General features: G+C 37.3%; 1 protein-coding gene across 5 annotated transcripts in view; it reads right to left on the bottom strand.

Moving 5' to 3' along the window:
• The window catches only part of CADPS2 (calcium dependent secretion activator 2), a 317678-nt gene that overhangs the window by 28676 nt on the left and 274681 nt on the right, over positions 1 to 14321 (bottom strand). For 3 of the 5 annotated variants that reach the window (XM_086747222.1, XM_086747229.1, XM_086747235.1), the window contains 5 exons: positions 12829 to 12976; positions 11822 to 11836; positions 7585 to 7659; positions 4057 to 4140; positions 3909 to 3941 (listed from right to left, as the gene is read on the bottom strand). In XM_086747222.1, the coding sequence (XP_086603348.1) occupies positions 3909 to 3941; positions 4057 to 4140; positions 7585 to 7659; positions 11822 to 11836; positions 12829 to 12976 (355 nt within the window). The remainder of the gene's footprint in view (positions 1 to 3908; positions 3942 to 4056; positions 4141 to 7584; positions 7660 to 11821; positions 11837 to 12828; positions 12977 to 14321) is intronic. The other 2 variants (XM_086747251.1, XM_086747243.1) reach the window with 1 other exon arrangement.

The raw sequence follows: 14321 nt of genomic DNA, 5'->3' as shown, positions 1-14321 counted from the left end.
GAGAGGCCTGGCATTGTGCGAGCCGTGCACTGCTGTCAGCCCCGGGTCCTTCAGATGGCCGCTCTGCACTTGGTATGACAGGTGGCCTACATGAAGTGAGGGAGGATTAGGTTCCTTCTGTGCCCTCTAAATGACTGGCACAGATTACTGGCTCCTACAAAGGGATTTAAACATACCTTTCCGAACAAAAAGCGGTATATAAATATGCATGTAACTGGATGCTCAATTCGTATGAGTAATTGCTCTGGTTATATTTGTAAATGAGGCAAACGTGTCTAGAAATGACCAGCTAGAGACACAATTATTTGTGTGCAAAAATGACTTACATGATGAGAAACTGAACACAATGAAATTAGCTACATGATCGAGGAATAATAATCATTTGAGATTAACAATATACATTTTTTTTTCTCTTAATTCTACTGCATTCTTTTCCTATTCTCATTAATTAACTGGCTTTGTGAACAGAGCATTAAAAAAAAAAAGAAAAAAGAAAATAATTAAACAGGTTGTACTTCCACATCTCCTAAGGATTTCTTGCGCTTCAAGAGAAACTAACAAAGAGTTAGAGTGGACTTAGGAGAGTTGTTTTTTTTTTTTTTAAATTAACTTAAATCAGCTCCCGCATCCCGAAACACCACAACACAGCATTAACAAGAGAACAAATCGCATCCTTGACATAGTACTTACATTTGTAATGTTTGTATTCTTTTCCTCTGAACATTTAGTTACTTTTACATGCACAGCAGCCAAAATTTCTTTCACTTCAGAGCATAGTGTACTGTGACAAATATCCACTAAAAGAGCGTAATAGCAACTAGATTTTTTCATTATTTTTTTAGGGAATCATAAGCCTTCATTGTTGTTACTCTTCTTAATCTGGGTTATTTGGCACTGTCCCTAGTATGTCTGTTGGTGTTTCAGTTACCAAAACATATACAGTGTCCACATAGCCCTATACACAATGGCTGGGGAATGCAATGAGAGCTCCTTGTGACTGTGTATGTCCCACTTGCCAAAGGGCATTCTGAAAATTGGAGGTTTATGTTGAATGTTTTCTTGAACAGGTTAAAAAAAAAAGATGAAACTTCTTCTTTTTTGAATGAAGTTATTCTTAGTTTTCTGGCAAGAATGGAAGTGTCAATAGCAACAAAATATCTTCACAAATATATCTGCCAAAGGAACTGCAAGTTTGAAACATATTTCCCACCCCAGCCCTGAGAAGTTGAAGGATGCCTTCTGGAGAGTGTGCATCTTTGTGCTCAACTACTTAATGTCTAAATTGTCTATCAATATTAATAGAATTAACCTTTTCCTCAAAATGACCACCAAGAATAATCCAAGGATGTTCTTCTCCTTTTTGAATCCTTTATTATTTCTATTTTTATTTACCTTTTCACTTTTTTTATCCCCTTTACTTCTCATCCTCTCTCTGTAAAACATTCTGCTCAGCACTACCATCTCTTTCAGTCTAGTTACTTTCTTCTTATTTCACTACAAACCAGCATATTTTTCCCTCTTTGACAAATATTCAGCCTGGGAATCAAAGATCAAAAACTCTGTTGTATTCACACACTTAAAAAACTCAGAAAGGCTTTTTGCCCCCCTCCGAACATACTCCTCCCCCAGGTCCACCAAGCGATCAACAACTCTGTTTCAGGGACCCCAAGGACAATGCTAAGGTGACCCAACAAAATCCTCAAATGGAGATGGGGCATGGGGGGAGAATATGGTCATCTAACGAAGTGCAATTCTGCACAAATTTGCAACTATATCAAAAGAAAGGGCCTACTGTTGTCCCCTTTAAGTCACTTCCATATACGCAGCTATACAGTAAAAGAGGGACAAGAAATTTTAAATCAGTTCAAAATAGGAGACATTTAATTAGCTTCAGTGCAGGCTTGCTAGGTTACTATCACAAGACCAAGAGCTCTGTGTAAATTCCTCCCCCTGTGTTGCCCCTCTCTCCACTTCTCACTTCAGTTGTAAGCCCAGATGACCGTGTAACGTGATGACTTACAGCCTCCTTTTGCAGTTGGAATTTGTAACTTCCACAACCGGTGATTTTAGATCCTGTTCAGACTGGACACTTCCTGTCAGTTGTGACAGTAATGGCTGTTCTTGGCCTCAACTGTGACTTCACAAAAAGTGGAAGAATGTGAAGAAGCAAAACCAAACCCCAGCCTATCAAACTCTTTCAATCTAGGAAAAATGAGCTCCAAAATTTGAAAAATGTTTGCTTGATCAGATCCACAGCCTCCCTGACATACAGTTTACACCTGCAGTTCACAACTGCTGTACTGTTACTCCAGTGCCGTTTACATTTTGGGCGATGGGAAAGGTGTGTGGGATAGCTGAAAAGCAAAGGAGCTGTAAAAATGCAAGGATCCTGATAGCCTGTCTATAATCTGTGAGAAAGGCAACGGGGCTCCAGCAACCACCTCCCCTCTCTGCCTTCTCCTCCCTCCAGAGCAGTACATCCCTGTGTGAACTGACTCGCAGTATTCCCCTGAACTTCTGGCAAAGGTACTTTTCAGTCTCATCTTTATCACTAAGTTTGACATCAACACACCAAGGCTAATGGTAAAAGATTTTGACATCCCCTTCTCATAGATACTCTATGTAATGTGGAGATTTTTTCCATGTTAACTGACAGAAATAAATGAATTTCTAATTTGTTCAGTAATTTTTTGCTTAGGCTTTTGAGTCTTAAGTGCCTCACTCCTCACCAAGGACCTTTTGGGACAGCTCCACAGCTCAATATATTAACAGGAAATATTCTAAATTAACAGGACTTGGTATGAGGTCACCTTTTTGAATGCAAGATTGGGCCTACTTTTTTTTCTTTTTTATAAAACACAAGAGTATTTATACAATTCAAGGAAAAGAAAAAGTCCACAAATAACCAAATAAGAAAAAAAATCTGAAAACATCATCCAAACAAAAATTTTACAATTTGTTATCTTACAAAAGAAGTTAATATAAAGATAGCAAAATAACAAACTCCAGAAACAGAGATTTTCCCTTTTACTTAGCATGCATGGATTAAAAAAAAGTAATAATGTAAGATTGCAAGTATTATATTTTAAAGTATAGAACTGCTGAAAGGATTTCTACAACCATATAGTCTAGTATGTCTGTCATCCTTCTATATTTGTAATTTTATTTATTGTAACATCATTAACATAATAATTTTAGTCATTTTTTGCTACGCTTGGAAAATAAGATGTCTTAGAATCACATTAAAAGGGGATGAGAACATAGACTTGTAAGAGAACAAAGGATATTTATTGTCAGTGATAATGACAATATTTGATAACTTCTTCCTTGCTTTTATAAAGAAAAGATATTCCACTATGATATTCTAATAAAAATATTCTAATAGCTGAAATTTGCTTTTATGTATAAAAAAGCTCCAACAAGTACCCTTTTTTGTTTTTATTTATACCACACAGACATTGCATAAGCAACAGTAAATTAAATAGAGACTTAGCAAGCAAGGGATTAAATCAGTAAGAGTGGGTTCTGAAATAAGAGATCAATAAATAAATGACATTAAAGTATGATGCTTTTACTTTTTGCTTATACTGTACACTTGAACAATTTATCCAAACGATGGAAAGACCCCTGCAGAAGAGTATCTAAGTCACAATCTTCACTCTTCCACAACTGGAAAAGTGCATTGAGAATAACCTTTCTAAGCTCTGCTTTGAGAGTTACTCATTGCTTGAGGGAACTGAAATGCCCTTTGAGGGTTGTAGTGGCTGTTTAAATACTCTGTGTAAAGCTATAATGAATCTCTGTAGGAAAGCAAAATGTCAACAATAAAAAAACGTGAGCTAACAAAACCCCTATTTTTTGAATTACTATGAACATAAGGAAAAACAAATTAAAAGGGTTTTACTTACAGGAACGTCAACATATTTTGCAGCTGCTTTCACCTTTAGAAAATTAAAAATAAAGCAACACATAGTAAGTGCTTATTACTACAGATTGTGCACAATTTCAGAATTATGCACAGAAAGAAGAAGAAGCATTGCAAATCCAAACACTTACAGTGAATGAAACTAATGATGAGAAGAAAGTGCCTTCATCGTACCTTGACAATTTAGAAAGCACACCTTCCAACACCGAAACAACCTGGAGGAAAAGCACAGAGAAAAACATAAATGCACAATATGAAAGGTAAATATTTTTAATGAGAATGTGAGTTTTTCTTTCTCGGATTTTTGTCATTCAGCAGGACAATGCAAACTGTAAATTTCATCCCTTTCTCCATCTCACAAAGTGCTGAACTCAAGGACAACATTCTTTTCATCTTCACCTGTCGATCGAACTGATGGAAATTACTGTTGAACCACTGCAGAAATAGAAACCCAACCCCAAAATTCTCCTGATGTGGGCCTGCTCCCCAACACCACTTTGCTGCCTCTAGAACATGTGGTTAAACGTAGGAGTGTGTGTACCTAGCATGTATTTTGGGTAGAAAATATAGGTTATTTTCTATGACCACAGTTTCTAAGATCACGGCTTCAAAGACGATGGAGCACAATTGTTAAAAGTGGTGATCTCGATACCATGTTCCTCTTACCTTTGCTATTGAAACCCAGCTCAGATTTAACCCAACAGTGCAATAGCACTTGAGTTTTCTGTCAGCTCATCTTCAGCAACGGCCTGTGCTGTTGAACTGCTACTACATGGACAAGAAGGGGCAAGAAAATGTAGGCCCCGAATCTCTGGTATGGTGTGGCTCCTCTCCCCCATACTTTCATCTGCGGTTCTCTGAGCAGTGTGACTTCTCAGCAAGTGGTAAAAAGGTGTTTTTGATAAAATTTATTTCTGACCAAAGAAAAAAAATCTTACTAATTGCATTAATTACAGCCTTAATGTTTAAACTCTCCCAAATGAGTCTTAAAGCAAACAAATCCCCTCCTCATGTCCCTCTGTGATGTTATGTTGCTCAAGTAATCCATGGTATATAACATAAAATATTTGTCAGCCGTTGTATTCATGCACATTTATCTTACACATATGAATTGCTTTCCAGTTTATATAAAGATTGTTTTAAAAGTCATCCCTTGCTCCCAACACAGTCATTCCCACAACCATGAGTATCATTTTATGAGTGTGAGGACAGAAAAAAATTCCATCTGGCATGCTGTTAATGGGCACTGTAACAGTGTCACAACAGTGTCACCTCCAGAGGAACTGAGATCATCACTTTACAATAAGCCCTGCCCTTAACAGTTCAGGGAGCAGGAGTAAGTGCAAACCTACATTTGTCATTTATCAATCTAACCTGTCATATTTACAGTGATTAATTAAGACACCAGTACGTAGGTGCCAATCAAGGACTAAAACCACATCACGAGAGACAGAGTGGCAGTTGTTTCTGCACCCCATGCACAGTATAATTACAGTCCCTTTATTAGACCAAATACCACCTTCCAGCTTTGCCGTTGCATGCCCGTGAGAAGCTGCTGTTTATACTTTAACGCATTTTATCTGACTGGCAAGGATTCTTTCTGCAGAAAGGTGTTCAATCTTATTGTGCAAAGATCCACTCTGGAAGGGGCTGATCTCACAAACAACATGGTGTCCACCAGGCCAACAAACGGTTCCAATAGAAGTGGGACACAAAAGAACAGAGAGCAAAACATTGCAGTGTCAAGGATGTCCATTTAAATGAAAGGCTTAGTTATGAAACTGGAAACTTGTTTTCTGAGATCTCAGTGTACAGACATGTGAAGCTTTAAGAGCATTTCTGTGTATACCTCACATTCTCTGAATTGGTTACCCTGAGACACACCGTGCTTTGTCTCATTGTTTTGTGCTATTCCTGTAATTTGTTAAATGCTTTAGCTTGGTTAGTCGTGCGTACAAAACGCACAGTACAGTCTTTACCAAGCAAAGTCTTACTGAAGTGAAAATATTCTTTTCATTTTCATAGATGAATTGCAGCTAAAAACAATAATTGAAACACTTATTCCACTGGAACACAAAGGAAATAATACAGAGGCAAAGGCTAAAAATAATGAAAATATATTAGATGAAAAAAATGAACACACATGGATACCATACACAGTGATGTGCATTTTTCCTAGCCAAAACTAAGAGCAAAACATCAGCCTTCCTCTATACCCTCAGAGGCTTTCTGCCTTGAAATACAAGCAAAGAGGATGTCATTGGCATTTCACATCTTGGGTGGGGAGAGACTGGTTAAGCTTCTAATGATCAGGCAATGACACAGAACATGTGCTTCTTGTTCCGAGATTTCAACCTCTGGTAGTAGGATATGTGATAACTAATAATGCAAATCCCTCTGTACTGACAGCAGTTATCTCTAGAATTTCTTGTACATATATATCCAGGAGAAATATGACTCTTTCCCTCCTTCTTCTGTAATTTCAGATATTGAAAAAAATTAATCAAAAGCTTTAATTTTTATAGCATGATTTGCTCTGATTAAATTCCCCTTTCTTACTCTTTCTCTTCAATAACACTAAAACCATAAACTAACAGGTTAGTTTGGAGTGATGACACATAGAACTCGAAACTGTCAAATTGCACTATTTGTAGTTATCTACACATTTATCAGCAAGTGGATAAATTTTGCTTAAACTTCTACAACGATCCTATAAAGCCTTCCTCTTCAACTCCTGTGCAAGCATGGTGGATGTCAATCTGAAAGGAGATTCCTGCTCCCCCCACCCCCTGTCAGCAAGCTGTGACAAGTGAAAACGAAGGCATGATGAAAATATGACCAGAGTCTTACTTTTTGTCACTAACTCACAAATCGTAAATATACGGCTTATTTCTCCTACTTTGAAAATCAGATATTTCTGGGTAGTTTGCAATGCATAGGTAACAAAACTTCTTATAAAATCTTTCTTTTCTGTCATTATTTGCGGTGTCCTTCAAACTATTAGGAACTGAAAGCTTTCTTTTATATCAAGCACTTAAGACTTTTACTAGACGTGCTACAGTAACGCAAGACACTGTTTAAATTTTCTTCACTTATTCTTCAAGTCCCTATATCATGTTAAAACATATTGTCTTTTTAAATAGAAAAACTTACAAAGGCAATTTCAAGAATTAACAACTTACAAAATACTTTTAAACTAAATGGCTTGTGGAACAAAATCTCATTAAAAAGTTATACGGATACTCTGGGTGTTGCCCATCCCTAAATACAAAATTCAAATATTACTTAGTGATAGGAAGAAAGTTGTAATGTGAAAAATTACACAGAAAATGAAACATGCTGCTACTTAAGATAAGACTGACATAATCAAGTCCTACCAGTTCTACTAGCAGCTAGCAGGTCTTACCTATAACAGAAATACAGAAGAGAAACTTCTTCGATTAGCAGGTTGCACAGAAATTGTTTACCTAATGGGTTATAAAATTTAATTTTATAAAATCAATATGATTAACATGACTATTATTTACAAATCATGTTGTTGTCCCCCCTTAATCTCACTGTGTAGAGCAAAACTGTGTTATTTAAAGACATTTCAGGAGTTCAGTAATCAAGAGAGATATTTTCGGCTTTATTATAAATTAAAATCTAAATAGTTTTACCTTTGAAACAAGAAGTGAAATAATTTCTTTAACAGTTTCTTCAATCAAGTCATCTATTTTTGAATGGTATTGTTGCTGTATTTCAAAAGATAAAGAAGCATTAGCATGTATATGAACACACACTTTTGTCATAAGTCATAAATGGTACAAAGCTGATAACCCTGCCAGATCAGATTTACTTAAAATTATCATTTTGCACATCAGAAGAACAAACCCTTGAAAACGATCCACCCAATCAACACTTTCTTACATTCTGTGTTGAAAATTTTCCCATGTACACTGTTGAGTTAAGCAGCTAATGGGGTTATTATTTAGATGAATTGGGTTCTTATTCTTATTCAGGCAAAGGAATGTGAAGGATACTTTTTGTCTTCTCCTATATAATTAAGGTGGCCATGTATTTTTTTTTTCTAAAGGGTTGGTTTAGCTGGAGAAGCAAAAAGACTAGAATAAGATTTAATTAATACAGCATTTCATGTCTGACAACTCTCATTCATAAGTTACTTTAAATGTCCTCTAGAAATAAAATGAGCTCCAATTGTTCATCCTAAAAGAGCCTTTCTGTTAGCACAGTGAGCTGCAGTTTGTACAAATCTTACAATATGCTCAAGCAAGGGCAAAATTAAAATTTCATCAACAAAGCAGAATAGATGGTAACAAATTAATAGGCCTTAAAAGGCATAATAAAACAGACTTCATTCTCCACAGCCTTTTTCTTTTGCTTTTTCATAAAGAAGGTGCCTTTAAGTAAATGCTTTTAAAATAAATCAGAAAAAACTTTTTAGATAATATTACAGAGTTCCCTCCTGAAATTAACAGGAACTAGGGATCCCATTCTGCCAAGAAGGCACATCATTTAAACAGTAATTCTTCCTTTAGAAACATTTATCTGACAGCAAAGATTGTTCCCAGTAGTCACTTCACAGAAAATGTGACTTGTAAAGACTAACCCTATCTTCATGGTTCAAGGCTACTTGGAAGAGCTAACAGCACAATGCTCGGAGTAGAAGTACAGCGGTCAGTATAAACAGCAGCCTAACTTAGCAGCAGCCAGCTGAACAGTTTCCAGAGTTGTAAGTTTTTAAAGGCTATTTTCCATCTGTCTCTGAGCTGCCATACAAACCAAAACATTAATCTGATCTGCTTAATGTATTTAGGAATGATTTTTTAATCAGTGCACCTACTAAATGTGCATTTAAATTAAGAGAAAATAAAACTATAAGATGTGCTTGCCCACACACATGTATCTATGCCAGGTACCAAAAACAATAATTTTATTTTTTGGTTTTAGTTTCATTTAAAATTTAAAAGCATTTGGAAAATGTGAACACATCTCAGACAAACATCAGCAGACATTTCAGAAGAGTGAAAGAATGTGTTAGAAATACATAAAAGAACTTTCCATAGTTCCTTATATTTTTATTCTAATCATATTAATGTCTTGACCAATATAATATTCTCTTGATCTGCTAAGGTCTTAAATCACCCCTAACTGTCTGACATCTGTTACTTACACAATCTTCAGAAGACAGTGGTTTCTTACTCTCTGAAAATAATAAGTAATTATTCTCCTACAGATGCATGTCAAAACTACACATAATTCCTATGAGCCATGAGAAATCACTGTTGTCCCTCCCACAATGTGTCTGCAACTTTATCTCCATAGCACATTAAATTAATGGACCTATGTGTATTCTAAGATCAATTCCTGTATTTTTGCTTTTTTTCTTTTCTTGGTGGTTTTTTTTTTTTTCATTCTCTCCACAAGGCAAGTATAATTTTGTAGGAATGGAATACGATCAGTAACTTCACTGTGTGACCAAGAAAAACAAGAACTAAGAGAAATCATTAAAAAATCACAAGTTTCCAATAAAATGACATTTACTAGGAATATTTTTTTAACCTGAATTTAATGTCATTTTTTTCAATATTTATTTTGCAAACTATGAAACCGTAAATGCCAAATTCCATTAAAAACAGCCACCTCTGACAAAAAAAAGTTGGATCCTCATGGAAGATTATTTGACTCCAGGAGACAAGCTTTAAAAGTTAATAGGTTTTCAACTATTTATCACAAAAAATAAAGGCCAAAAAATCTCTAGATTGAATGTTGTGTGACAGACAGAAAAGGCCTTCCTTACTGCTTCTATTCACTTGATTCAGGATCCATGAACGGTAAAGGAGCAGCACCTGTTGGCTTCTGGTTCAGGAAAGAAGGAAGTGGGACACCATTCACGGTACGACTACCCAAGACTACATACACTGAAACTAAGAAGCCGGAGAGGCAACTGAGAGAAATAGCTGCAACCGGTACGTTACTGAGCCATCTTGCTGTACTCTTCCCCTGTTCTCCATGAATTGCCGCTCTGGTTGACCATGAAGCAGGCCAGAGGCACCAATGGTTTGTCTGAGATAAGGTAATCCTCCCCTGGATCTGCTTCTCAAACCTTCTTAAGGCAACGGCTAACCAACGCAGAAGGCTTGTTTCAAACATAACGTACTGATCATGCCTGTAGCCAAATCATGCTGTGCTTCTCTTAAGCTTTAAGATGATATCCAGAGGGCAAAGGGGAGAGGGAGCCCTCCTGAATAGCAGACTTAGTGACTATGGCAGTGGACTTTACTGGAAGGCACTTGGGAGAATGGTGAGCAGTGCATGAAGTAATGTAGGAAAACCAGGGGACTCAATAAAATTTAAAGTCTAAACTCAAGGTGCTAGGATTGCTAACCATGACCAGAACGCTCTAATTACATGATAAGTAAGAATTCGCTCCTATCTGACAACTCGGAGAAAACTTCCGCATGTGACTCTACTTGAACAAGATCTACAACTGCTTATAGCTCCATAGAAGGAATGAAATGAGCATGCTGTATTCAAGGAGATTTTTGAGTCTAACCATCTAATTAACACCTTCCATCACTTGTAGAACAAGTTCTAGAAACTCTCAGATAGATATTCCGTGTTGAGTTTTAGGTGGACGAACAGCCATTTTGAAAAAATTTTAACTAAGGTCTTACAGAATGCTTTTCTTGACTGGCATAAAGGACCATATGTGAGACTAAAATGAAGATGAAAGAGGACAAGGGAAAGAAAGATAATATGGAAAAGGTTTCAAGACCAAGTGGCTGAGTAGCAGTAATTTGAAATGCCAGAGCTCTTATAGAGGAGTCAGAGATGCAACTGTTCATGTTATGAGATGCTCTCCTGCCTTCTTTGACAGATGGCTCAACAAATATTGAAGGATATGTTATCCACTACAAGCAATTGAAAAGCCAATTTTTTTCTTAATTTTCAAAAAGAGCCTTGGGAATGGAAAAAACTGATAGACAATAATTCAAAGCTTATGAGAAAGAAGGAAGTTTCCACATTATCTGATAATTTCTGATAGGTGAAAAATTTGAGGTTCTTTTGACTTATTAGATGAATTAGAATGAAGATTAACTTGGGGACTTTGAGAGAAGTATGAATTTCATCACAAGTATGCTAAATGGTAAAAAGCTCTTGCACTGAAAAGAAGCACTGGAAGCATTTGGAGTCATGGTCAGACCTAGCAGTGAACAAGGGCTGTATTTCTGTTTTGGTGTTGTGAAGAATTTGTGATGCAGTTTGAAAAATCTAGAGAATGGCAAGATTTCAGAGAAGAATCTAGGGAAGGTCTGCAGTCCAAAAGGTAATTGTGAATGGTTGACTTTGGCTCTGGGGGGACTGGCTGACAATGCAGGAGGCATTGTCCAGAGCAGTACTCCACAGTGTGACTGTGGAGAATGAGGCTATACCATTTGTCTGCAGCTCTTCACGCAGGTGCTGGAATTGTCTGTCCCCAAAGAAGGGTGCGCATGTGTGTATTTGCAGGTTACTTCTGGGCCAGTAAGTAAAAGATGAAACGGTAGCATTAATCTAAGGCAAAGAGTTCCTAGTTGTGGTTTACTTCTGATGAGCCTGAAACCAGTTGTTTGTTGCTCTTTTGTCTCACTGAGAGGTGAAATAGTCTGTAACTTTGTGACTCAGTAAGAAAATACATTGGGTCTGAAAAGTGGAAGAGTGAAGAATGCACCTGGAACCACCTTAACCAGATGAACAAGGAAAGAAGAACTGAGAAACTGATGATCAGTCTGTAGCAAGGTCAGGCTGTAAAGGAATTTTGAGGGCTAGGCAATATTACCATTTCAAATAAAAAGTGGCTGTTAATAACAGAAAGAAAAACTGTAGGTTAAAAACCAATGAAAAGACACTTACCCATTGACTGGCAAACTGGTTCATGTCACAGAAAACCAAAAGGAAAAATAAAGATGACAGGGTAGAACAGGAAAATGATGAATGTCTCATTGAATTGGGAAAAAAAAAAGATAATTACATTGAATATGCTAACTAAAGATGAGTCAATAAAATGAAGTGTGCAGTACAGAAATGGAAAAATTAACCAACGATATGACCAAATAATGTAATAATGAAACTGCCCAAAGCAGAAATGCTTTTTTTTTGTTGCCAAATTCTCACAAATGTTTTTACCCTCTCTCCAAAACCATATCAAACAAAATTACACTGCTAATGCATTAGCACAGAAAGAACAGTTTTAATTTTATGCTGGTGATCTCACCAGTCTACATCATGCACCCTTTTTCACTTCACACATTGTCCCTGTCGAGAGTGACAACATGACAGTAGTCAGTGAAGTCTACATCTCCTTCAAAAGCACATCAGTGCTCCACTGTAGAGTATCTACAGTCCTGGCAGCAGCCTACTGCCAAAATGGTCCCTATTCTTGGAGACAAAATTAAAAATCCCATTAAATTACTTTATTATTTCTTTCCTCTATTTTCAGCAGGAATGCTCGGTATATGAGCTATTTAAAAACAAATCTTACTCTTTTAAAACCTATCTGCAAAAAATAGTGTTTTGCTCTATTTTACTATTACAAAGAGTCCTGATAGTGGGCTGTTTCTTTGCTGCAACCCAAGAGAAATTCCCAAAGGGGCTGTGAGTCAAGAAACTCTCAGAATGTTCAACAGACTCACAGGTGAAAGCAAATAAATTACAGAAGAACTCTGCGTCTTCTGTGGTGGAAGATGAAGGGTTGTGTCCTGCCTGACGCTTCTAGGGAGCAGTCTGTGCACGCTCCTGTACAAACAGAGCTGTGTGACACATTTCAGCTAGTTTGAAGTGAATCTACTAACGACTGTCTGCAGTGTGACATTTTTCAGATTACCCGAACACAGGAACTAAACAAACAAAATTCCACTTACCTCCTGCCCCCCATCCAGAATGCAGAGCTTAGCTGTCTGTTTTTTGGCATCAACTAAGACATTAAACATTGTACACAGAGAAGAAGGGATGCGCAGGTCTGTTGATTTGTTTGTCTTTTGCAGCTTGAGTTCAAATGCAATTCTTGTTCTGTATTAAAACACAATTAATAATACGTGTGTCTCTGATAATACGGAACTACCAGTGTACAAATGTATAAACCTTGCTAAACATGTGGGCTTAACAATGTACGGGCACATGAGAACATCTCAGAAACAAAATTCTGTAAGTACAGAATATCCATCCATTCAATAAACAACTGCATTGATGGTAATCTCAAGGTTCTGCACAACTTCAGCTAATTCAGTTGAACAATAAAAGTATGATCTTCTTGCTTACTAGATAACAATATGCTTCCTTGTATGGTGACTATGAACAATTTAAAGCAGTGAAAATACTCGACATTTTCCAGTACTTCTATGCTAAAATGCAGTTTATCACACTAAATACTTGCTTCTAAGAAATGTAATTTTAAAAAAAAATCCTCTAGCTTTAAAAGAAAATAAAATTTTACTGAAGAAAATGAGTTTATTATTAAGCAAATATTAATAATTATGTTGAAAAGTAAGATGTATCAAGAGATACATAATACAGCCTCCCCTTATTTTCTTCTCACACCAGTGTAAATAAGGAGCAGTCACTGAAATGAATTATAATAGTTCAGAATACATAAATATAAAAGTAATGTTTTGCTTCCAATCTTATTTTTAAATGTGACTACCAGAAACTGACACAATATTTTAAGAAGATGGGAACAGAAGCATCCTATTTCCATTTTCAGAAGTCATACAGGTCATGTTAATATCACTATAAGAATTACAATAGAACAATTCCACCACTCTTTCCTGAGTTGCTACTGTCTAATACAATTCATCCTACGGATATAATTTACCTTATTTGTCACCTGATGTACGGTATCTTTGACCACATGAAAACATACTCAGTATATGGAGTGGATGGACCACTGGGTGGATAAGGAGTTGGCTGGATGGCCGCACTCAGAGAGTGGTGGTCAACGGCTCAATGTCCATGTGGAGACCAGTCATGAGTGGCGTCCCTCAGGGGTCCGTGCTGGGCCCAGCCCTGTTCAACATCTTTGTCGGCGACATGGACAGTGGGATAGAGTGCACCCTCAGCAAGTTCGCTGACGACACCAAGTTGTGCGGTGCCGTCCACACGCTGGAAGGGAGGGACGCCATCCAGAGGGACCTTGACAGGCTGGAGAGGTGGGCCCGTGCCAACCTCATGAAGTTCAACCAGGCCAAGTGCAAGGTCCTGCACCTGGGTCATGGCAATCCCAGGCACAAATACAGGCTGGGCGGGGAATGGATTGAGAGCAGCCCTGAGGAGAAGGACTTGGGAGTGCTGGTGGATGAGAAGCTTAACATGAGCAGGCAATGCGCCCTTGCGGCCCAGAAGGCCAACCACACCCTGG

Source organism: Chlamydotis macqueenii, chromosome 1 (genome assembly GCF_036417535.1).
Source record: "Chlamydotis macqueenii isolate bChlMac1 chromosome 1, bChlMac1.mat, whole genome shotgun sequence".
Taxonomy (NCBI): domain Eukaryota; kingdom Metazoa; phylum Chordata; class Aves; order Otidiformes; family Otididae; genus Chlamydotis; species Chlamydotis macqueenii.
The sequence above is the reverse complement of the archived record's forward strand: the minus strand, read 5'-3'. Positions and strand labels throughout refer to the sequence as shown.